Source organism: Macroventuria anomochaeta, assembly GCF_010093625.1.
Source record: "Macroventuria anomochaeta strain CBS 525.71 unplaced genomic scaffold BU25scaffold_9, whole genome shotgun sequence".
Lineage (NCBI taxonomy): Eukaryota > Fungi > Ascomycota > Dothideomycetes > Pleosporales > Didymellaceae > Macroventuria > Macroventuria anomochaeta.
The window spans coordinates 537031-561627 of NW_022985370.1; the positions used below are offsets into that span (position 1 = coordinate 537031).

At 53.7% G+C, this 24597-nt stretch overlaps 6 protein-coding genes across 6 annotated transcripts; 3 read left to right on the top strand and 3 right to left on the bottom strand.

The window, feature by feature from the left end:
• Nucleotides 1-1390: 1390 nt before the first annotated feature.
• On the bottom strand, nucleotides 1391-7668 carry BU25DRAFT_447142 (tRNA-splicing endonuclease-like protein; the record flags this gene model as incomplete). The annotated part of the gene is made up of 3 exons (XM_033709532.1): nucleotides 1391-3588; nucleotides 3677-7501; nucleotides 7643-7668. The coding sequence occupies 3 exons, from the start codon at nucleotides 7666-7668 to the stop codon at nucleotides 1608-1610; spliced, it is 5832 nt and encodes a 1943-aa protein (XP_033563913.1). The 3' UTR covers nucleotides 1391-1607.
• Nucleotides 7669-8238: 570 nt separating this feature from the next.
• Nucleotides 8239-13842, bottom strand: BU25DRAFT_489730 (phospholipid-translocating P-type ATPase). The gene is made up of 4 exons (XM_033711438.1): nucleotides 12940-13842; nucleotides 9940-12879; nucleotides 9661-9890; nucleotides 8239-9613 (listed from the first exon to the last, which is right to left on the bottom strand). The coding sequence occupies exons 1-4, from the start codon at nucleotides 13408-13410 to the stop codon at nucleotides 8527-8529; spliced, it is 4728 nt and encodes a 1575-aa protein (XP_033563914.1). The 5' UTR covers nucleotides 13411-13842; the 3' UTR covers nucleotides 8239-8526.
• A 1040-nt stretch (nucleotides 13843-14882) lies between these two features.
• Nucleotides 14883-17510, top strand: BU25DRAFT_408991 (uncharacterized protein). Its single transcript, XM_033705958.1, has 4 exons — nucleotides 14883-15784; nucleotides 15832-15933; nucleotides 15982-16228; nucleotides 16277-17510. The coding sequence occupies exons 1-4, from the start codon at nucleotides 15145-15147 to the stop codon at nucleotides 17130-17132; spliced, it is 1845 nt and encodes a 614-aa protein (XP_033563915.1). The 5' UTR covers nucleotides 14883-15144; the 3' UTR covers nucleotides 17133-17510.
• Nucleotides 17511-18486: 976 nt separating this feature from the next.
• On the bottom strand, nucleotides 18487-19534 carry BU25DRAFT_272956 (tetraspanin). Its single transcript, XM_033701840.1, has 2 exons — nucleotides 19038-19534; nucleotides 18487-18984 (listed from the first exon to the last, which is right to left on the bottom strand). Exons 1-2 carry the CDS (start codon nucleotides 19437-19439, stop codon nucleotides 18712-18714), a joined length of 675 nt encoding a protein of 224 aa, XP_033563916.1. The 5' UTR covers nucleotides 19440-19534; the 3' UTR covers nucleotides 18487-18711.
• A 1586-nt stretch (nucleotides 19535-21120) lies between these two features.
• On the top strand, nucleotides 21121-21930 carry BU25DRAFT_337040 (SRF-TF-domain-containing protein; the record flags this gene model as incomplete). Its single annotated transcript, XM_033702659.1, has 3 exons — nucleotides 21121-21366; nucleotides 21462-21596; nucleotides 21649-21930. The coding sequence occupies 3 exons, from the start codon at nucleotides 21121-21123 to the stop codon at nucleotides 21928-21930; spliced, it is 663 nt and encodes a 220-aa protein (XP_033563917.1).
• Nucleotides 21931-23703: 1773 nt separating this feature from the next.
• BU25DRAFT_447147 (uncharacterized protein) lies at nucleotides 23704-24550 on the top strand (the record flags this gene model as incomplete). The annotated part of the gene is made up of 2 exons (XM_033709533.1): nucleotides 23704-24212; nucleotides 24249-24550. 2 exons carry the CDS (start codon nucleotides 23704-23706, stop codon nucleotides 24541-24543), a joined length of 804 nt encoding a protein of 267 aa, XP_033563918.1. The 3' UTR covers nucleotides 24544-24550.
• Nucleotides 24551-24597: the final 47 nt, after the last annotated feature.

Below are 24597 nucleotides of genomic sequence, written 5' to 3' on the forward strand. Positions count from 1 at the left end.
GTTGGAGTAACACTGGCCCTGCGGTTCTTCTCTTTGGATGCAGCAAGCGTTCCGGCGTACTCGAGCGCACTAATACCAGGGTGGCCAAACATAGGGAACGAGTTGATCAACGTCTCTGTAGACCGAGACTCCAACATTTTTGCAAATGCGGGAGACCGTGCCGCCTAAATGCTCAGCGTGAGTAGCAGGACCGCCGTGTGCCAGACCTCACGGGCGCGAGCAAGTGCAACGGCTGGCAACAGCTGAGCCCAGAACGTGGCACAACCAGGAGACTGGTACTCAGCATATGCTGTTATTGTTGTACCGCTCATACTTCGGCAGAGGTTTGACTCTGCTTTGGCGCTTAAGTGACAACGTCGGCCAGGGATGAAGGCTACATGCAGTATTTTCCTCCCTTCAGATTCGGACGATTGTCTGACTTGCAGGATCCCACTCTGTGGTGGAACCGGTGGCGGTAATTGATAGTAGGGATCAGTTCTTGAGCTCGTGATGGACGTTACGTGACGCGACGTGGCACGGCAGGTGCTGATAACGAGGCAAGTGACTGGCAACAATGACCTGATCCTCAACGAAACGACAGACGCGAAAGGCTGGGGGTGAGGCCCGATTGAGGGATGTAAGGGCCCTGAAGTAGTTCGTCGCCAACTTTCTTCTTCACGATGGTTGCCTGCGGAGTTGGACGCAAAACAAAGTCCATCGTGGCTATTGACCACTTTACTATGCAGTTGTTGTATCGCGGATATCGGGTTCTCGACCTTGGTTGTCGGAAGCTTTCGTAAGCCTATGACGGCTTGCTGCTTGGAATGTGGGACAGAATTGTCGCGTTGCTGCGCGAAAAAGCGTTGTGCGACTTGCTTCTTTTAGCAACAGCGAAGGGAGCTTCCAGCGCTTGCGATCCGCAGGTAAGGAGAAGACCAGCCGTCAATAGCTACTTTCTAGAAGACAACTTCGTGAGACCATTATATCGATGTTTGGGGCGCAATGGATGGGTCTGATTGCTATCATGCGTTCCGTTGTTTTGGTGTTGACGTGTGTCGTCCAGCAAGACCTCGCATATGTTGTGCGCCATAAGCCGTGCAGGTAGCCGTTGAATGCAACTGCAGACGAGAAAGGCACTTTAGCCGCGGCGAGCGGGGTCATTCAGGAGCCATGGCGAATCCAATCCACAGTTGCCAGATCTGTGAGAATCACTGGTCGATCATAACCATGAGAAGCCACAGCAAATCCACAGTCGGCACATCTGAGAATCACTGGTCGATCACAGCCATCAGATCTACGCCACGAGCGCCTTCCCGCTTCGTGGCCAATCTTCGGAAGCTCGACGAAGCTTTGTGGGAACGCCCGCGAGAAGCAAAGAGGTGCAGATCCCTCTATCTAGTCTACATAGTGTCCAAAATGTATGGTGAACGCCGATCAGATGCTGAGTATGTTTACAAACACGCCAAACGCCATGCAGGTGAGCAGCCACCACAATGTTCCCCAGCTCAGACCTTCTTTCGTGTCCTTCATGACCGTTACTTGAAAGCTTGGTCAAGTAGCACCTGCTTGTTGATCTCGATAACAGTGAGATCGCTTGCGTTACCAATCGTGGGGCGTCTATGCCGAGCTCAGCCCGTCCTAGGTTTTTTGGGCCTGTTGTCAATGAACGGTCCACTAGGCTTCGGCCTCCTCTTGATCTTAGGCTTTGCCCTCATACCTCCTAATACATCAGTTGGAGTGTTGGCACGATCGCTTTCGACCGTCGGTGAGCTCCTTGCATGTGCGGCAGGCGTTGATCGACCACTGCCTCCATTGTGCATGTTCGTGTTGGCATTAGACGCCGTGTCTGATGGAGCATCGAGCATGTCGAAATCGTCGCCGTTGTTTTCGGCCTTGATGTCTGGGCTGTCGCTGAGCTTGCGCTTTGCATGATGCACGAGCCCCGGTTCTTTCTTGATCTCCGGTTTGATCTCTGGTTTGACATCTTGCTTAATGCTGCTGCCATTGGACTGATTGCTCTCATTCCGACTCATGGGCTCAGACTTGACTTCCGGCGTTGGTCGATGCGGCTTCATGTAACCCTCCTTAGGCGCAGGGTACTTGCTCGAATGCTCACTGAGCATCTTCATAACATTGCCATCGGTGTACCTCTTCCTGTCTTTTGCGTCCACAACTAGCTTCTTCCAAAACTCTCCTCGAACAAGCGATTGCGAGTTGCCCAGGACCCAGAGTGAGGACTTAGCGCGTGTGAGACCGACGTTCATACGTCGAATGTCTTGCAAGAAACCGATGCCGCCCACTGGCGAAGCACGCACGCAGGAGAAGATGATGACCTCGCTCTCTCGGCCTTGGAAAGCGTCAGTGGTGTTGAAGTCGATCTCATCGATAATGTTGGCACCATACACGTAGGAGAATTGACTCTTCAGCTCCTTTAGTTGACTCTTGTAGGGTGTGATGATGCCGATTTTGCCTTTGAAATCGTAGCTCGAGTAATCGGTAGTGAGCCGCTTGTATAGCTGTAGTGCAACATCGATTTCGGCTCTGTTGATCAAAGAATGGCCTTTGGGTGCAGCTGATTGCTGACCCTGCACGTCAAAGAAGCGGTATGGTCCAAGGAGCATGCTCTGATGCCACGGCTGCTTGCGCAGACCGGCCATATCACCACCGTCCAGCAGCTTGCCATCGTAGAATGTTTTGCTTGGGAACAGACTAATCTCAGGATGCATACGGTACTGCGTGTCCAAAAGGTGAACATCGTCTGGGTGGTTCTTCTGCATTCGAACGAACAAACTCTGCTCGTAAGCAAAGCGAGCAGCTTCCTTCGAAAAGACAGTAGGCGGCAGCTGCTTGGGATCCCCGACAAGGATGCACTTTGCGCACCCGTACTTGAGAGGAATGAGTGCGCTCATCTCAACACACTGCGCGGCCTCATCAACGATGACCGTCTCAAACTCGATACTGAGGCCTTGGAACATCTCATGACCAGAACCACTGAGTGTTGCGCAGATGACGTGGGCATCGTTCAAGATGGCTTCTTGAGCTCGTCGACGGTTGAGGTCTGCGTTACGACCAGCGAGCTTCTCGTCGTCCTTTGCATTGTCGATCTTGGTTCCAAGGGCCTGCTTCTGTTTTCGCAGAGCGTTGATGTCGTCTTGGAGTTTCGTAGCAGCATCTCCCTTTAGCTCACCGGTTTGAATATGCTCGATAGCGTTCCTGAGCTTCTCCGATACCGCCTTGTGGTCTGTGAAAAGCTTCTGAGTCGCCTCGCGGTCGTTGTTCTTTGGGTTGGAGGTGCCTAGCCTTTGGCTGACGAGCTCTTCCAAGCACACGTCCTGTACATCCGTCTTAATAGCATCGCTGCGACCGAGACGCACAATGTTAAGCTTGCGCTCTTCACCGGCCAGGGTCTTGATGCCGGCCTTGAAACGCATGACCAGTTCGTCCACGGCGGCGTTACTGGGTGCACAGACCAAGAGCTTCTTCGTGGCAGTGTCGTTCCGCTGTTGACCACCAGGGACTGGTACAGCTGTTCCACTCCTTCGAAGAGTATCTGACAGAATCGCTCCGACGATGGCAGTGATGGTTTTAGTCTTTCCGGAACCAGGGGGACTGAAATATTGTCAGCATTAACACTTGATCAGGCGCATGTACGACTTGCCCTTGAATCAATGTGAAGGCATCGTTGTCAATAGCTGACTTGACGGCCTTAGCCTGTGCCTTGTTCAGATTATAGTTGTCCATTAGCGGGTCGATCTGCTTGTCGGTGTAGGTCAATAGAGGTGACGGCTTGGCCCGAATGATCTCATCGCAGAGATCGTAGTACTGCAGACCCTTGAGAGCACCATACTCGCGCTCAAGCGGGGTGATGGATTGCAGCTTTACACCAAAGACAGTACTGCTGGGGTTCAGAGCAGATGAGAGAGGGTTACCGGGCACGACCCGGTATGAGGCTTCGATGTGCTGTTGCTTCCTCTTGACGCGGAACACTCTTGCTAAGCATGTCGGCACCTCAGCAGACGGCGTCTTCGTCCGTGAGAGGAGAATGATGTCGCCTTCGGAGATGAAGATGTCGCGGTTCTCCTCGTGTGTCATCGTGCTACCGACCTCTTGGAACATATCCACACTTGCTCGCGATGTGATACGGATCTCATAAGCCTTGTTCTGATTCTCTTCGCGAGCCTTGACGAAACCCTGCCAAGCTTCAAGAGTCAAGAGTGGCTCAAAGGTGTTTTGATAGTCGTTCGGTGTTCGGAAAGTATTAAGAACCTTGGAATAGACCCCAGGGTTCGACTTGGGTGGATAGTCGCCATCATAGAAGTAGTCCCAGCCAAGAATAGCCCTGTGCAGCGATGACAGATCAGGAGCAAGACGAGCACGCATATCCTTGATCGAGCGCTGCACCCTCTTCTTCTTGAACGGCATCTGAATCTTGACTTCATTGACGATGTTTGTCTTCGGCCCAGCCTTTACCTTGGTCTTCTTGATGCCGAAGAGATCTTCATCGATGTCGCCGTCGCTGTCCTCGGACTCGTCGGATGAGTGCATGAGTCCTTCTCCTTTGGCTGCTGAGTCTTTGCCCAGAACACCCAGGCCTTCCAGTCCAGAGCCTGCCTCGTTGGTTTGTGTAAGGCCTCGAGCCTGTTTCGCCTTGGCAATGGCAGCGGCTTTCTCCTTCTCGCGCCTTTGCAGCTCAAGCTGGCGCTTTCTCTTGAACTCATCCTGAGAAGCGTTCTTCTGGGCATCGAGAGCTTTCTGCTTAACAAGTTTCGCTTCTGTGGCTCGCATAGCCTCCCGCCTCTCCTTGAACGCGCTCGAGCCTGAAGTAAGGCTTGACATGAGTCTCGCCTTCGCGTCACTCGGCGATGCTGCGGCTCCAGTGGACATCCATTTGCTGATGGAAGCCTGTCTAGGCGCCGCAGGCTCTTCGTCCTTGACGATAGAGTGGCCGAGATGTGTCTCCAGAGCTTGTTGCAGCTCAGCTTGTTGTGTTGTACTGAGCTTAGCACGGATGTCGCCGGTCAAAATCCTCTCCATGTAAGAGAGGGTATCAGTGTTGACTTCAATAGATACGTTATGCAACCGAACGAGCAGCTTGCTAATGAGGGTGACAGACTTGCTCGACAGAAACTCGTCTCGAAGACGAAGCCACTTCGCTAGGCCTTCCATAGCATTTGCGGGCAGCTCGAGCAGCTCTTGCAACAACTCAGTCTTAGCCTTGCCCTCGTCGTCGCCTGACTGAGCTTGCTTCTTCAAAGCAGTCGCAAAGATGCTGCACTGGTCGAAGACTTCATCAGCGAACTGCATAGTGTCTCGACAGAAGTCCATCATCATCTGCTTGTCGTAGAAGCCGAGATTACTCCATGCTTCCGTAGTGGCGAAGATCATGGTCAGCGAATCCCACAAGTTCTTCCAGATGTTCATTGTCGCCGCCGCTTCTGCGATGTTCAAATCTTTCGTACGGAGAATACCGTCTTGAGAGTTGCAGAGAACGTCGATGACATCTCTGCACGTCCTGATCATACTTGGAGTAGGAGCAAAAGCCTTCTTGCGCATGACTTGACGAATCGAGTCTGATATTCCCATGACTACGTTCTTAAAGTAGTTGTTCAGGATGTGCTGCAAAGCATTCCGTCGCTCCTCTTCCAGACTGATGACCTTTAGCAGCTCGATGGCTGAACTTCTCGTATCTTCTGTCGAAGAGAACAACAGTGAGACAATCGCACTTGCCGCCACTGGCTTCTCGAAGAGTGCATGTAGCTGCGAAGGGTTGAACTCCGACAGTCGATCAACCACGTCCGTAATTGACTGGGAGAGGAGTTTGAAGCGATCGTTGAAGTGACGTACTTCTGCAGGGATCTTCTCGACACCAGACTTCATCGACAGAGGCTCAAGTCCGATTAGGGCTCTTCCCGCAACCAGCAGATGCGATGCAAGCTCCAAGCTCTGGTGATCGATCGCCTTCAGTATAGTTCTCCAGATTGGCGCAGATGATGGAGTCTCGGTCGGCGACGGCTTTTTCGCAGAGATCAGTTGTCTCTCGATGATCAAAGACTGAGCTTCGAGCAGAAACGCATTCTGGATTACGACCAGAGTCAAATCAGCGTCTTCAACATCGGCGTCGCTGTCACCGAAGGTCTTCAGCCTCGAAACGAGCAACTGGGTATGTGTTGAAAACATGTCCATCATGCCGTTCACTGTTGGCTGCCCGACAAACTTGCCTATCGTCTTGCCCTCGCACATCTTCTTGAAGGTGAACTCGAGCACCTTCAAGCCTTCACGGAAGCATCTAGCTCTGGACACCTGTGGATATCGTTCATCCTGGAAGCGACCGAAAAGTGCTTGCGCGAAAGGTCTAGTAGCTGGGCCGAGATTTGCTGGCTTGATGGATGCGGTGAAAAGAGGTATCCAGCTGAATGCGGCTTGGACATTGCTCATGCATTGTTCGTCATCTTCCCTTGCTGCGATTAGCACCTGCTGTAAAACAGGGCTATTGAAGATCTGCTCCACAACTGTGGCTATTGAAGGAGTGACAGCGTTCATGCCTTCCCAGAAGTTGATCGGAGCCCTCTTTAACAACTCCTCCATTGTGGCGAGGATGTCGAGGAACGCTTCCGACTTCAGCGAGAGATGATCGAGCATCAATCTGTAAAAGTTCCCATCAAGGCCGCGAATGTACTCTGTTATTAGCTCTCTGTCCATCTTGCCAATGATCAGACGAGCTCCACTCCAGAACAACGGGACGAGCTCGATGTCAAGGTTGTTCATCTGGATCTTCATCATGGCGCTAATCATGTAGTCCCGCACAGCCCACTCGAACTCTGACTTGAGAAGGTTGCGCTTGAACGTTGACCATGATAATGCAGCCCACCTCTGACGGCTCTCCTTCTTGCTGAACAGGAAGCGAGTCATGGCTGGAAGGTAGGTTTGCACTTTCAACCGCTTCTTTGTCTGTACCAGGTCGAATGGTGCGTCGAAGTGCTGAGTGAGGCGGTCCTCGTTTCGTACCAGAGCGTCGCAGCTCAAGGCCTCGAAGAAGGCATATGTGCATTGCCCTGGCAGTATCCGCACGCCGCGAGCTTTTGGTTCCGCGCTGCTCAATATTGTATTTGCCTCGTCCAAGCCGGCTTGTATACGTCCGAGACATTGCTCGTCCACCACATTCAGGAAGTCTCCAATGTTCTCCTCGTCGTATGTGTCGACCAGCCGTGTTCTCCATTCAGCTCTCGATTGGTGGAATACCCGTACGCAGACATCGCAGCTCTGCATGAGCTGATTCAGCCTTTCTAACAGCCATTCCTTGTGTGGTGCTGCCTCGTCTCCATCGAAAGCTAGGATCTCTGTAGCTTTCAATGCCGTCCATTTCCGTTCCTCGGCTTCTCGTATTCGTAGCTCGCGGTCTTTCAGCACGGCGGGGTCAGTCTCGGGCGGGTAGCTTGCTACGTCTTCGTCGTAGTATACGGCTCCATCCTCCCCGATGCGAGGGCAGAAAAGATGTTGATCTTCAGGTAGTGCTCGAAGCTCGCTGTACATTGCAAGGTAAGTCATTGCTGATTGATATATGAGGTGCTTGCAGTTGGTAACAGTGTACGAAAGGGAAAGAGGCAATGAGGCAAAGAGAGGTGATTACAGGTAAGATTTGGCAGGAAGTGCCCATCGTACTCACTTGATCTTCTCGAGGATTTCCGCCATGTCCCTATCTATCCCCGCGGTCCTTTGCGCCACTCGGAGGCAACCCTCCCAGTCACTAGGCAGAGCAATGGTTTATAGCACGCTTGCAGTGCCTCAATATATATAGTGCAAGCGCTTGCAGCCGCTGCTAGAAAAAGAAACGCTATCTACAGCACGATGTTCGCCCTTCCTCGTACCTGCCTCAGCTAGGGTCGTGAGCGCGGGTGGGCAGGCAGCAGGGCGGCCTTTATCAAGAGGAGATAAGAATTTGTCCGTGAAGGAGCGGCGGTTGGCTGCCGGGACGCCGAGCAGAGGTTGAGCGTTGCGGTGACGGGATGAGGAGTGAGTGTATGGATGATGGGCGTCATTGCGGCTAGGGCCCGCTCAAAGAATCTCACAACGCGACGCGACCCACTAGCGCGTATAGCCGTCGCCAAGCCTATCAAGCACCCAATTTCCATCAAGCATCACTCTCAAGGTTGGAGCATCTGAAGATTGCACGCAGAACTAGTTTGTGCTGGTATATTCACGTGTCAAAACATGTCATGGAAAGTAGTTCAAGATCCAGCCGGCCCAAAAGGACCGGCTATGCATTAACTATTTACACCGCACATCCGTAGTCATCAGCACATCTATCGTTGCTGGTCTACGAACCTCACAGCCGTTAAAGCCCCCAACAGAACAAGATAAGGAAAATGCAGAAAGGAATGGGAATCGCGTATGCCAAACAAAGTGTAGCCAAGAAACGCCCACTTGCAGCTGGGGCAAGAGCAAAGGAAGCTAGCAATGGTGTATACGTGAACGCCCGATGCGTAACATGGTGGGGAATATCTTTATATACAAGTCGTTAAAAACAGTGGAAATGCGGAATCACCGCGGTCACCTAGGGGGGCTCCTGGGCGGTGTTTTCAGCTCTGATGATTTCAGCTCTGGTGAGTTCTTTGGTGAGCTTGTTGTTATCGCCGGTACAGCAGGCGCATCCCGAAGGTCTGAGGGTGCCTCCTCTCTTGTGATTGTCGCGCGGCGAATGGCGTTCTTCAGTCGACTTCCTATGTTGCCAGTTGATCCGCTCTGGCTGCCAGTGCGACTACGTCCTATGTAGCTGTTGCGGCTATGGGCTGACTCGATACGGGTCAGCATAGCAGCTGATGTGAAGTCGTTGCTCTGTTCAAAACTTGGCCTCACACGGTCCATAGACATCCTAGCGCGGTCGTAGCTGGGTCGCACACGGTGTTCGTAGCTGTTAACCGGGCGACCTTCGGACGACATGCGAGGAGCTGCAGGGAGGCCGTCCATCGAGCGACGGTATGTGTAGTCGGTGCTGTTGCTACCATTCTGACTTCGTGGGTTGTGTGTTGTGGCAGTGGGCGCTACGGATGGTGGGTAGATGGGTCGAACGTCCTCATCGGTAGGCTCAGCGTTGGCAGCCTTGTACTTGTCTGCATCCACATCCGGTACAACAGTCTGTGCTTTGCCCGGAGGGGGAGGGAGGTAGCTGTTGTTGTCCTTCAGGTAGTCGAACTTTCCTTGCTTGACCTGCTCACGGATGATGTCGACGTCGAGAGGGAAATACATCTTCTGTGCGGCCTTGAAAATGAATCGCGGAAGCAAACACATGATCGTCGCAACGAGAACATATGCCCAAAAGTTCAAGTTCCCGTACACTTCCGCGCCAGCCTTGTAGAACTGGGCACTTCCAGTGAATGATGTGTAAATACCTGTCCAGAACCAGACCAGGATTGTACTGATGACAACGATCAACAGCATCAGCCAATCCCATCGGTAGGTGTTGTAAAGAACGTAGATGTTGGCGGCACAGACAGCAGTAGTGGCGGCGTAAACACCCATGCGTCGGTACTCTGCGAGATCCAGACCGCTTGAGGTTGTGAATGTGGCGGGGTAGAAGATCTCGTATACCAAGAAGAAAGCAATGGCGGATTGGTAGACACCGTCAATCATGTAGGCCCTGTTGTTGGTTAGTGACCGTCTTCTTACCATAAAGAGCGTACGTACCAGAACTTAGGCTGGGTCCACTCCTTCCGCTCAATACCGCGGCGATACAGCTGAGGAACTGCGAGCGATATCCTGTCATCGACGTCTTGATCCAAGACACCCATGACGATAACCGGAAGGGAAGTGAAAGCAAGATTGAAAAAGATAATGTAGGTGTAATCGAAGATATACTGGCTGTCGAAGTTGGTGTAGACCTGGTACCAGAAGAGCGCGAACGTCCAGACGATGTTCTGCATACAGATTAGCATTCAGCACAGTCACGAGTGCTATCGTACTGACCTTGTAGAAGAAGTTGGCAATAGTTTCTGCGAGTCGTCGATAAGACCATCGACCGTGGACGAGTACGAGGCGAGTCAAGAAGCGGAATTGTCCAATAGCGTAGTCGGAAGACATGACGGCTGCGCGACCCTCAACACCAGCAATACCAACACCAACGTGAGCTTCCTGAATCATAGCAACATCGTTGGCACCGTCACCGATGGCCAGAGTCAAGCAGTCGAGACCAGTCTTGACCATGTTGACGACAGCAGCCTTCTGACTGGGACTGACACGACAGCAAAGCACAGATCGGCATCGTCTGCAAAGCAGGAGGAACTTTCGCTTGAGGGAGTCGTCCAATGCGAGCTTGAGGGTGTCACCATCAATGATGATGGCGTGGGTCGGTGGCGGAGGTTCGTGATCAGTCTGAGCAGCTTCAAGCTCTTCTTCAGAACCTGTCAAGCCAAAGATAGCTAGCTTCTCGTCCAGCTGAGCTTCCACCGACTCAATACTGTCGTCTATAACCTTGAGAATGACGAGATCCATGTCGTTGTCGAGGAGGTTGCAGGAGAAACCAATGTTGATGGCTGTTTCGACCTTGTCACCTGTCAAGACCCAGAGCTTGATACCGGCTTGGCCAAGAAGCGAAATTGACTCTGGCACTCCGTCTTGCAGCCTGTCTTCAATAGCAGTACCACCGATCAACCACAGCTGGTTCTCGATTCGGTCGGAGACCTCTTCGAGCTTGTCCTCTCGGTCGGCGATAGCATTGGCGGCAATGTCGTAGTCCTTGTTCCATTCAGCATATTCCTGTTCCGAAATCTCCTTCTGTGCGATACAGAGAGTTCGCAGTCCTTCTCTTGCAAACATTTCGAGGTGTTCGCCAGTCGTGACGCGAAGCTGTCTCTGCTCGTTGGGGATCAATCGAGAGTAGATCATGCTATCCGCACCCTTGCAGAACAACATAATCTTTCCATCTGGCATTCTGATGATGGCGCTCATCCGTTTTCGGGTCGAGTTGAATTCGAGGGTGTTCAGAACCTGGTATTTGCGCTCTTCGCCAAGAACGTTGACGATGAGCTTGTCGTCTTCTCGGCCTACGAAAGTGAAGCCAACGTCACGAGCTGTCGCAACGAGCGCCGCCTCATCGGGAGACTGAGCCTTGAACTCGATCTTCGGTGGATCTCCGGGTGTACGTTCGGTGACAACGGTGTGGCAGAGAGCAAGCGCAAGCATGAACCGTTCGTTAGCCTTCTTCTGCTCTGGACCGGACTCGCCGGCGAGATCGTCGATGTAGTCTGGTGCGACGAAAGTGAGGTCCTCATCCCACAAGTAGGGGTTGTTGTGCAACCTGCGGCTTCCCTCGAGCATTCGTACGCGGTCACGAGCAATCTGCTCCCTCGCACGAGCAGCCTCGACCTCGACGTTGATTCCTTGCCTTCTTTGCATACCAGCTTGAGCCTCGGTATAAGCCTCGCCATAAGGAACGCCGTTGATTGTGCACTTCTTAAACTCCATGACATTTTGAGTCAGTGTACCAGTCTTGTCTGAGAAGATGTATTCGACCTGACCGACATCATCCGAAATGTTCCAGGACTTGGGAGTGCAAGGGTAGTCGAGCTCTTCGTAGTACATCTGAACATCGCTGTAGATGAAGAGAGCCTGCAAGGTGCGGATGATTTCCAGGGTGATGTAGAGAGAGATGGGCACCAAGTTCTGGAACAAAATGATACCAGCCCAGAAGGAAATAACACCGTCGGTTGCTGGGTTGCCACCATATGATCCATACTCGAAAATCGAATGCGAGGTATCGTCTCTGGCCCAGGTAACACCAAGGACGACTCCAGAGACCAAACACATAAGAGCCAGGATGATGAAGTTGTAGATGACGTTCCAGTTGAGGTCTTTCGAGATCCTAGCGCGCTTACTGGGGGTGACACCGGAGTTGATCATGATCTTGGTCTCCTCTCCAGTGAAGACAACTACGCCGAGAACCCATTCGGTATTTCGCAGCTGGCAACCACGCAGAAGCAGATTGTTGATCGAGATCGGCTCAGCCATTTCGTAGGTGGGTGTCTCGGGGTCCTTGGCATTGTGCTGCTGCCACCTAATGACAGCGCTGTAAGAGTACAGATTCGAATGAGGACCTTCACTCTCGATTGCGAACTCGGCGCGTTCGCAGTGGCGGGCGTGTCGCACGTCGCGTGTGCAGTGAAGGGCGTTTCTAACTTTGAGATTTGTCTCTCCATCCAAATTCTTGGTCTCAACATAGCAAGCGCCGTCGTCAGACGACGTCGACAGGACAATGACATCTGCAGGAATCTCCTCGTCGTTGTACAGGCGAATGAAATCACCAACCTGCACGTTCTTCCAAGCATCTTTCTTGAAGCGAGCTTTTTCTGGAGCAGTCTTGAAGGGATTGAGCACGCTACCCCAGAACTTCTTTGTCGTGTTGCCCTTGGAATCGTTGCCGCGAATCTTGTCGTTGTCGCCAGGGCCGCGTTCGGTGGGTGGCGGGGAATGACTGGGGGATGCGCCAGGCAAGGGCGAAGGGACCGGGGTCATCTGGATGCCCTCTTGGGCGTCGAAGTAGGATGACCTGCGAGTAGCAACAGATGCTCGTCGAGTATCGACTGAGGGACGGGAGCCGTCAATACCACGCTCACTGTCCCCCTTGCCCTTTGCGCCCTTTTTGCTTGTCGCATTCTTCATGAGCCTATACGCCACAAGAATAGTCCTTGTGCACGCCTTCTTGAACTTCCTCCATGGCGAGACAGTGTCTTCTGCAGTGTTCACGTTGTTGAAATCGACCAGACGGTGCACGGGCGCGTTGTTGAGGTCGTTGTCAAGGACGGTTCTCCTCCAGTCCTCGACCGCGTCCTTGATCGCCGTTACGACGATGATGACAATGAGCGGTACGGCGTTCAGCGCTGGATTCGAGGCTCCAAAAATCTGGAAGATCTACAGGATGGGTTGTTAGCGCTGCACTGACCACTATCGAGGAGATGAGGGTGTACGTACACCCAAGATAATAATAAACAAGAAGTAGATGTTCGCGATGTTGTGGAACTGGAACCAGAGGTTCTTTGGTATGAAACTTATAGGGGTGTATTTGGCGGTTCGTATCTTGTTGCGCGCATACGAGTGGATAGGGTGGCCATCTTCGTCGCGTTCAGAGGGAGGGAGCGGCACGTTGAAGTAGACTCTGCGCGCAGAATCTTCGTCGTCGTGGCCTGCATCTGAAGACTCGGGCGACTTGTCGGCCTCAGGTCCACCTAGGGAGCCAGCTTCTTTCCCTATCGAGTCTCTCTTCTCGCCTGAGCCTATCCGTCGATGCAGCCGCTCTTTCAGTGAATGCCGCTTGTTCTCAGCCTTTGCGCCAGTCGCACGATGTGTCGCCCATCGTATCCTCTTCACGGGATTGGAGATCTCTGGCTCGAGCTCGGCGAAGGGCGGCTGCAGGTTGGGGTTGTTGTTGTTGTTCGAGCTCATGGTTGCTGCGAGACGGGCGGCAGAGGTTCGGGGGTGCTGCAATGGCCGGCCGCAGCCGGGAGGGCCTCTATGCTATCGAATTCGCCAATGCGCCTGGGGGAGAGAGTGCGCGAGTATTGGAGGACTGACGAACGGACAGCCGGTGGGCGGAAGGGTTGTGGTGGGCGGTGCGAAGGGGATGAGTAGTGAGGCCAGAGATGAGCGTAGTAGCGTTACACGGGCGTGTGCTTATGCAGATATTATGGAGCCCCCGGACAGCGAGGAGGGCAACGCTTCCCATGCAACACCAAAACAGTCAGGGCAGAGCGAGCGTCGGTCGGCGAGCGAGTCTTTCCGCAGCAGCCCTAGAGTCTCTGTTCGGTGCAGATGCAAAAGACGTTGTCCTGGTGTCAGCGGTGTCGTCAAGCACCCGGGCGCGGGAATAGAGGAAAGTGGCGGAGAGCTCGGAGACCAAAACGTCTCTTTCGCTGATTGCTGATTGCACTTCTGCGCGTTGCTTACGAGCGCATTCGCCGGGGTGCTACGGCGTTTACACACTACCGTGCCGAAAGCCCGCGCTATGCTCTATGAGCAAAAGGGCTGCAGCAGAGAGCTGCTTTTTCGTCCGCGTAGAAGGGTATCAAGCGATCACCGCATGCTCCACGTTCGCGCGCTGCGTGGCCTCCAGACCATCTTGCAACCGCTGTGCAACGCTCGCGACGGCTGCTGGTGGGACGTGACGCCCTTGAGCGCTGCTAAGGTCCACTGGTCACAGCCCTGTAAGCAGCAAGCCTCGATGCCTCAGCCCCCAGCGCCCGTCAGCGCCCGTCAGCGCCCGTCACAGCATCATGACCCATACACATTATGATCCATACACATTATGATCCATACACATTATGAGCAAGCTCCCAATCTGATTCCCGCGCCCGTCATCCGTCTGCTTTCTTGACCACTTTTCGCAAGACTTGGTGCCGGCTGCTAGTACGGGGTCTCAGACCTAGCGGCTCGTACGAAGCTGCTGTTAATTTGGGGCACGGCAGAAAAGATACATGAACTCTGGGACCCTTTTGCAGGGAAGACACCATATCTGACACGGTGGGCCCCGGGAGCGCTCATAAAGACAAATGCGAAACAATCAAGCAGCCTCACCACGCACTGCTGTCCGCGATGCGCACGCATTGCACTTCCCAGGCGCACCCACGATGACAGCATTGTAGCGTGTCCAGCGTGTCCAGCGTGCCCAGCGTGCCCAGCGTGTCCAGCACAACGCCAGTCTAGAGCGCGGTGCTCGGATGCGGACGAGCGAGCATTCCGCTGCACGTCGTTGATGAGCGCCAGCCCGCGCGCGCGTCATGCCCGCCTTAGCCTCCCGTGATGGAGACGTTAGCGCAGGATCTGATCCCGTGAGAGCGCGCCGTTGCGTCTCGCATCCTGGCCAAGCATTCCGAGCTCCAACCCCCACTCTATCAATCACGCGTCGCGGTGCCTTGTGCAAAGCGACTGCCGTCATGAAGCGGCAGAACGCGTCGAACAACAAGAGTATCTTGCATTTCTTCAAGAGTGTCCCGCGCACTTCGCAAGAAAGCTCGCCAGGTACCGCGCCTTACCTACCTAAGACAACCACACAGTAGTTGCAGCCTCAGGCTGATCAGTCTAGCGATAGCAGACATTAACGCCGACAATGTCTCGCAGCCACCCAGCTCCGGTGGCCCCGCGCTGCCAGAACGCGCGCAACCTTCCACAGGCGGTCCCTCGATGTCATTGGGTTCGAACACGTCGACCGTAGAAGACGCGCCCACCACCGACACTGTCATGACATCGATCGAGACGCTACCACCGAATACCTCGCAAACCTCTGCGAATTCGGGCGCAAGCAAGCGAATCTTGTCCCGTGGACAGCAAGTAGTCCTCAATTCAGACTCCGACTCTGACTCCATGGGAGAGCTCGACTTTGGCCTGCCTGCGCCAAAGCTGAAGATTCCAACGTATACCAGTCGCTCAACCCGTAGGACAGGCTTCGATGAGCCTCAGCTGCGCAGACCGCCCAAAGCAGGCAGGCACAGTGGCAAACGCTCTTTCACTCAGCTCATGGAGACCGCACAAAAGAACCTAGACACAGAAAGGAAGATCCAAGAGCGCAAAGCTGCTCTGGAGAAGGAGGACGAACAGCCTGCTCCGGTGGCGACGACTCTAGACAAGAGTACACTCAAGCATGCTATTCAGGACGGCGACGACTCGGATCAAGCTGATCGACTGTACAAGGCGATGCGAAGAACCAACGGAGTACAAGCCCAGACTGCCTACCACTTCTTTGAAGATACTCCGGATCTGTCATCGATACCGTCTTTTCCTCAACGGAGCTTACCAGACCATGGCTGGACTGCTTGCTTTGAAGGTGCGTCTTCAGACCAGCAACAACTGACATTGCTAAAGCGGATCCAGAACCGTCCACTCGAGATCAGGCCTTCATGACTGGATTCGCGCATCAGATCTTCCGCCTGCAAGAATTGCCCAAGGAGCTCGCCACCTGGATGCTTGATCAGAGTAAGAGACGTTGCTGTTTTGAGAGGTTCACATGCTAAGCTAGCTCAGTTTGTCTTGGTCGCAATGCAGCTCTCGATCAAAAGTACCTCGAAATCCTCCAGACGCATGATGAGCAATTACAGAAGCAGCTCAGCCCGAGGAAACTCGACGCTATGTTCAAATCGATTGGCGCTCAAGTTGAGAGCTTAGATGCCAACTCTGAGTTATCACCCTCTGAAGCGCAAGCAAACAATCACCGGCCATTGCCGCCATCGTTGAAACGCATCGCTGCTCTGCTCACGTCAGCTGCCCCTTGGTATGTCGGCTCTCAAAAAAACACGAAACTCAAGCTGACCTCGGGAAGGCTGCATGCAAAGGCTAGAATCCATGCATTCCACTTACTATGTCACACCTGCTTAGACGACCGTGTGTTACTCGACCCTGAAGCACTGAGACTTGTTCAAGACGCCATAGAAGCAGTCATTTGCCAGTACGCCAACAACCACAAGTTGACCTCTGGCGTAGGAAGCCCTCCACCGGACGATTTGCATTCTCTGATCACATCTCAGCTCACATATGTCATCCCGAAACTGCTTTCGCGCGTTACAAACCCGCTCTTGCAAGCAAACCTCGTACACGCGTTCCCAACGGAATCGCCATTGACAGCCTACCTACAACGGCATCTGGCTTTGTCATTCCTATTCCACCCTGCTCCGGTCGATGTACCCCTTGCAGATCCGCAGCTGCCCAGACTCATTCATACATACCTGGAATTGTCATTACATTGGCGCATGAGCAAGGACACCAACTACAGTTTTGTAGCAGCTCGCCTTGCGCTTCTCGATATTGCTATTGGACCTGGGCCGTTGACTGTCCCTTATCTACCGCTCATTAGCCCGCCACCTTCAGAAGCAGGCTCACCACCTCCCGTGGCACCGACGCCAGCATCTTCGGAGGTAAAAGAGTTCAACAGAGAGGTGGACGCACTCGCACAACATGTCAAGTTACTCGGCAACTCCATTGTCGAGACCGGTGCAGCCCTTGATCTCACGATCCTGGAGGCCAAAGAGCGTTGTGAGAGAGTGTTCTGGAGGCTGCAACATGCTGTGCGGATTGGCGGGAAGAAGGCAGACAACGTCTTTGGGGGTGGTGAGGACGAGAAGCAGCTCAAAGTAAAGAAGTTCTTCAGAGCACTCCCCGCTGAAAGACCGTATCTTTGACCAGGATGGTGCTGCTGAGCTACCAACGTAGAGCGTGGTACGTTGACCGGTCAAGAGGTCGTTGCAAGCTATGCGCAGCTATTAAGTGTGTTGATATACCCACTACGATGAACATGTCTTGAGCCCAGCGTGCTGTAACCTTCATCTGAGAACCAGAAATAAGGGCTCATCTCCCAGACATCTACCTTTGCCCACACGTCAAGCAGTTCTCAACCCCAAAACGCTGAGTCTTGCATCCTCGTACGTGAAACCTCAGGAGCTACCGTGATACCGCGAGTATGCGTTGTATGCGCCCTTCAGGGGGATCTACATACACCTCACGCCGCGGCATTCGCAGTCCGAACGTGCAGCACAACAGCAGCCTTGAAATCCTTCGCTCGGTACCCACCGCAACCAAAGGGCACCTCGCAATCTCACAATCTCACCATCTTACAAACCCCACATCAGGTGCTTTATCTGTGCCGCAGCGCCAAGCCAGTCTAGAAGAGGAAGTGCGTGATACTCTGCTTCCACCTGCATTGGGCAAATATTTAGGCTGCTTAAGCGAGGTTTGACAGTCTGTGAGAACGCGGAATTTCAATGGGTGGCAGCTGTCGAAGGGCTGGGAGCTGCATTGGCGCAAGGTGCTTTAAGATGCGGTGAGCATGGCGAGCAGACACGATGTTTTTCGACCAGGCCGAGGCGTGAGAGAGTGGATGGTACTTGGACTCCGCGGTGCTTGCTCGTGCTCGTGCTCGTGCTCGTCATTGCTGTGGTGTTTGCGATGCTGATGGCCAAGTTCCCAGCCCATGGAATACATATGACTCGCGCGCACACAGCACAGCCGGAAAACTCTCAACGCAAGACCCCACCGAAATATCCGTTGTTATGCCTGACTCGGCAGCCTCGCGCAGCGGACTTCACTTTGGTCCGAGGTGCCTGGCGCTGGGACCTTTCCCTGAGCTATGGCATCTGGCGCGCGCTGGGTCTCCCGTGGAACGATGCAGGTGTTGGAAGTCTGGACGCTGGAACTGGGACAGGGGTGAGAGGCAGGGTGGAGACCGGAAGCTTTCTTGGCCGGATGAGGAATCGTTTCAGTGTTGTGCCGGGTGCCGAGGGGACGGTCGTGGACGGCGAACGAGAGGTGTAGGCAGATGCAAGGTAAGTTGTGGCTGCAAGCAAGTGGTGGTGACAGCTGTCGCGGTTGCTTGGGATGCTTGGTGCTGTGCAGAGGGCATTTGATGGCTGTGACAGTTTGAGGTTTATGAACACAAGTTGCTTTGGGCGGTAAATCATGTTGCGTGCTCAATTGACGCGTGTTGATGGATTTGAATGTACTGTAGCTGTCTGTCTGATTTGATGGTCTATGAAAATGTTATATGCATGTGAAATGTAGATTGAAAGAGAGGTGGATCATCAGCACCGCTGAGTCCTGTCATTACTGCATCACCCCATACCAAAACATGAGGGAAAGAAAGAGACGTTCAGAATTGGGTATATGTCGATCAGCCTTTCGTCCCATCTCCTCCAAAACCCACAAACCTCACCTCCACTTACTACCATTCTTCTTTACTGTACCCAGTGCCCCCTCTTACGGTCTCTACAAGCCTCCAACGCCGTTCTTCTCATCGATGTGCCTGTAGCGCTCCTGCTCCATCCTGTACTTGAGAACCATGGCGACGCAGAGGACCAGAATGAAGTCGATACCGACGATACCAAAGGCGGCGGTGAAGATTTGGTCGAGGTATCTGTTGGTGAATGAAGAAAAGGGCCCAATGCATCCACCCTTCTGAGCTGCAACGAGAGCGTTGGTGCAAGTGGAGTCCTGGACAAAAGGAGGTGTAGTAGCGTTGACATATCCACAACAGTCGAACTGAACCACATTAGCATTCATGCTCAAGGCTTCTATAGCACCATCAAGCCTACCTTCTGCTGCAATAGAGACTGGATCTGCGGTGTCTCACGTCCCCAAAGTACGCTCAAGTTCTGGCGTGTCTGCAGCGTTTCCACCCAGATGGCAACACCCAAGCTAAGTGTGAAGGTTGCGCAGATGACCACGAGCCATCCTTGGGCGCGGAGCCAGCCTCGATTTGTGGGAAGAAAGAGTGCTGGTAGTGAGAGCAGGAATGTGGCGAAGACGAAGATGGCATTGACAACACCGGCTGTCAACGGGCACTGGCCGAGCAGTAGGTTTTGGGTGACGTTGTCTACGGTCTGTGTTTCCCGCATTGCTGCCTCCGACATCAACGAAAAGCCCAACAGTAGTCCTCCACATCCAGCGAAGAGGAAGTCGAATCCAAGGAAGGCCAGCATCAACTTGTTCGGCATGATGGCGGTTTACGAATGATTTTACTGCGTCCTGCGGCTCGGTATAGTATGATAAACTGGGTTAAAGAATGTAAGTCGAGTGCAGCGGAGCCGTCCGGCGTGCTCTCGATGAACTACGACAAGTGCAATTATTAGGTATAGTGAAGAAACGAAGAGAAGAGGAAACGGCAGCAACAGCGGGAAAACAGAAAATGCATGGCATTGCGCAGACGGGCAGCTCGAGCATTAAGAGGCTCTGCTGGGCGCGTCACAATCGGAGAAAGACGAGGCGTGCGTGGTTTCAGTGCTGTTCGAGCATGTCCGCTGGCGAATCACCACCACGGAAGTCCATGGTGGTTCGATGTTTGGCGCTGAGACTGTCCGCGACGTTGCGCCTCACACGATCACGAGGGACGAACCATCAGATATGCCTTCAGATAGCAATGAAGATATTGTTACAGCAGCAGTGCAGGTCAATGTCACGAGCGACGTTTGGTGTTGAGCACCGAGATGCAGACCGGTGCGGTGAGGTGTTGGTGGCGCCTGCAGCGAGGGGGAACGCTCGACCCCCAAGGCGATGCCGACTTTGGCAGGAGCATTGCAGGATCGAGGCTAGTGCCGCTGAGGTCAGCAGCTAGCAGGCAATTGGTAGACCAAGTGGGTCGCCTTTGGGCACGCAGACGGTGATTTGTGGGAAAACGCTTGGACTCGAAGCAGAAAGGCGCCTTTCGTGATGAGGGAAGTGCCCGCTGCTGCTCTTCTCAAAGCGTACTGACAGCTTGAAGGTCGTCTCAAGGGCACGATATGGGTGTCTAAAGGCTCGTAGCAGCGCGCTCTACCAACGTAGACCCAAGGAACATGATAGATAGCACCAATCTGTCGCTGCCACCTTCCCATTTCACCCCAAGCGCGCGATCTGCGATTCAGCGTTGACCAGGGTGCACGCTCAAGCGGTCTCCCGCCCCCCGTCGTCTGCAACCACGGCAGGCGTCCGGTCTGGCACTGGCACCAAAGCAGCTGCTATACTTTCCCCTCCACTGCCCGTTTCACTCTTTCCCCAATCTCTCTTGCTCTTTCCCTCTCTGAGACAGCTCTCTCGCACCTGCACCACCCAGCGTGTGCCCTGCGTCGCGCTGCCTATCGCTGCCTTTCCTGCCAGATACCCGCGGCCAAGCTCCGACAAGCTCTCAGGGTCTCTGTTAAACCGTTTCCGGCCTGCTGCTCCACTGCAAAGGCTGTTTTCTCGTCTCTTGGTACGTACTGCGCTCTTGTTGTTGTTCGCGGCCTGCGCGCTTTTGTCGCACCCCAGCCATTCCCCCCGGCCCGCCGAGCACTCGCTAGCCTGCCAGTCACGGGCAGTGAGTGGCCTGCGCGCCCGAGCAGGTGCGGTCCTCTGTCCGCCGGCAGCGCCGTGCAACCAAGCTCTTGCCCTCTCCTTGCATTCCTTGCTCGCCGCAACCAAAGGGTTCAGCACCCGCTTCTTAACTTGTCTCGTTCTGTCCCCAAGCGCGCCTGCTTTTCCCCGTTCATCGACCCGGGCCTAATCCGACTCCAGACAGCTGCACTCGTCTCGTCTATCCTGTTACGCGCAGCTCTCTCCGCCAAACAGACGCCGAGGGTCTCCCCACACAAACACCCGGCCAAACGCAGTTAGGACCGCCAACGCCAAACACCTGCAACCAACGACAGCGCGCGCAACACCATGGCCTCTGAGATCACCGAGCACGACCAGAACGCGTCGCCCTCGCTCCACGACGACGGCAACGGCGCCCTCAATGCCGGCGATGCCAACCGCGGCACCAAGCGCCCGCGCCCTGCGGCGGACGACGACGACGACGACGATGACAAGCCCGGCCGCGAGCGCAGGAAGATCGAGATCAAGTTCATTCAGGACAAGTCGCGTCGCCACATCACCTTCTCGAAGCGCAAGGCCGGCATCATGAAGAAGGTACGTGACTGACCGTGACTGTGATTGCGCGCTGCCGCCTGCGAGAGGAGCACGCGTTTCCGTCGCATTACACATCAGCTAACGCCCTGCACCAGGCCTACGAACTGTCCGTCCTCACCGGCACCCAGGTGCTGCTGCTCGTTGTCTCGGAGACTGGTCTCGTCTACACCTTCACGACGCCGAAGCTGCAGCCTCTTGTAACCAAGCCCGAGGGCAAGAACCTCATCCAGGTACGCTGCACCGTCCATGCACTCGTCGCATTGCATCACTAACGTCCCACAGGCCTGCCTGAACGCACCTGAGCCCTCCAGCGGCGATGCGAACGGCGTTGAGGACAACCAGGTCGACTCACCCGAGGACAACCACGCGCAAATGCCACCTGGCCAGCCCCGCGGCGTGCCCAACAACAACGCCATTCCCCAGGCTTACATGACACCAGAAGCTGCTCTGCAGTACCAGAACTACCTCCAGGGCCACCAGCAATCACAGCAGTACCCCATGGCCCAGCATGGCATGCCTCGCCATCCCAGCCAGCACTATCCCCAGGATCAGAAGCTCGGCTAAACACATCACTTTGCGGGCCTCTGCCAGATTTGGTGGCTGGCCACGATTCGGGCGTCGTGCACACTGCCCAGGACGGATACCCCTTATAATGGCCAAAAAGTAATTGAGCAGCTTCGCTCACGAGCAATGCTCTGGTGTACGGTACGCAATGGCGCTTGTTTGCGAATGTGCTTGACAGAGGGGACGATATGCATGTGGAAACGCTATGTTGGGAGCCAGGCGGCTGCAGTTCTGATCAGACGATTGTACGTCTTAACGTGGATACCGGCGTGGTGTGGTGTTTTCTTTCATCTCTCTTGCGGTCACTATGGACATCTATATCATCTCCTGTGTGTCATTTACGAGGTACTGTGTATTTCGATTCCCCCTCAATGCTGGAAGCATCGGCACAATACGATAATTCACTTCAAAATGACTACCTTGTGTCTGCGACTCCATGTGGCCTAGCAGCTCTGGGCGTATTTCCCTGTTCTAGCAAATCACCATTTTTGGACACCGGGTCACGAACCTTACACTTTGCAAGTCATGCGCAATGCGTTCTTTCCCAAAATGCGCTGCTGCATCGCATTATTGCGGGGTCAAAGGGAAAGGTAGCCGAGTCTACTACTGCAACCAGGACCAGACAATGCGTTGCTTCACTTTCCACCGCATCACCAAGACCCCCACAATGTCGCTCCCAATCCACTCTCTGACGCCTCCAGTACCCTGGCACAGCCTCTTTGCCCAACCGTGGCGGTTTTGCAATTCCCTCCAATCCTTGTGATTCTCGAGGACTCGATATACTTCGGAAAAGCAAGATGCGGCTTGCCGTGCACGGCAACTCGTCGTTACAGTGCAACACGGTGCTCCGTTTAGCATAGCCTCGATTCCCAAATACCGATGTCACGCAGTCACACATCAATGCTATGAGCCGCGTTGTGGTCACGATGGCGTAGGCTACCGCGGACTCGAAGCTTTGGAAGCAACGTAGAAGGTGCAGCGTTACAGTCGGCGTTGGTGGAGTGCAGCAAAAGAAGGACTTGTGGCTCGGCAAATTGAAGCGTTGAGGCATACAAATGGTATGGCGCTCCGTGATTCTGATGACTCTCATTTGTCATTGCGAACTCAAATCTGCCAGAATCAGCCTTCCTACATACACTCTGCTAGCATTCCTCAGCATCCTCACATCCTGAACGGACATCAAAGTTGTGTTATCAACGTTTAGGCAGACGTGATTGTTCCAAGTCAACTAGGGAAAGAGGACTCGAATGGATCTCATCTGGCGGGAACACAGCATCATGTTGTGAAACGGGACTTCATCACACGGCCGGTGTCACACGCATGCACCGACAAATTGAGATTGCAGGACCTCTGGAGTCTGGTGATCTTGGCCTGGCCGAGATACCACAACGATTCGACCCCTGAAGGTCGTCTATGCAATGAGATATGTCAGTCGATGCGACTACCGTCTACAACGACAGAGCTTGGTCGTCTCGTGTATCAGCACCGACTGATACTTTCGACAAATTTGCACATTTCGTAATCGAGAAGATTTTCAGTAGAGCCTTCTGGACACTCGCAGATTCACGGTAGCTTTCACCGTACGCGCATATTGACGCACTCGTATTTTCACTCTCATCGTAGCAGCTTTCACTCGATGTCTTGTCACGGTGACTATACGGTCACTTCGACCTTGTTTCCTTATCAAGCCCAAATCTTTCCTCCCAGCCCTCTCAACCAGACAACATGTGCTATCTATAAGGGACAACTTTCAACTGCGGTCACACCCAAAAGATGCTCTTCATGGCATACAAGTTTGCTGAGCAATTTACTCCAGTAGCCGGCGTTAATGCAGAAGCATGTGAAGCTAGCGGCAAGCAGATCTGTGACTGCCTGCAACTCAAAGTGCTGAAGCCACTCATCGATCGTCAGACACTCGTCGAACATGAGTTTGGAGTGTACGCTGAGCATATCTGCAACATCAAGTCCTGTTTGGAGAACGGTAAGCGCCCTATGTACAACTTTCAGCAGATCGTGAAAGAGCAACAGAAGCGACAAGACAGTCTCTGGAACCGGCTTCTGCCCGACTCTGTGGACAGGCTAATCACCCTTTTCACAGATAGCTGTAACGAGATGACGGCAGCATACACACTCACAGTCAACGACATCCTGAAGAAGCACTTTCGCCGCTCATCACCCAGCTCCGAATTTCCAGCACTCAAGATGCGACTAGACCTTAATTGGAGGCTGGAGAACTTCAAGGACTTCATCGCTGAGAACCATGTCCAAGAGATCCAAATACTGTAACCTTTCGAACAGATGTTCTACAAGACACGCAGGGTACTCCAGCATGAGCTGTTAAAGCTCGAAGTTCAAGTATTAGAAGCGTGTATCGACGATGTTGCATGGGTCTTGACTGGGTGCGATGAGGACGCAGAGGATTGTTTGGAGTGCATGATGGTGAAGCGGCTTATCCAACCCACAGAGAACTCTGGCACAGCCATCCGAGAAGCGTTCGTCTTCCAAGGTCATTCACACCGGCCACCGGCAGAGATCATAAAGATGTTGGAAGAGGATTACTATGATATGATGGGTGACGAAGACTTCGACGATATGACGGATACGGACGACTGATTAGCAGATGGGTCAGCGACGAGCCAACCTTCGAGTGTAGGCATGAGCTATAAG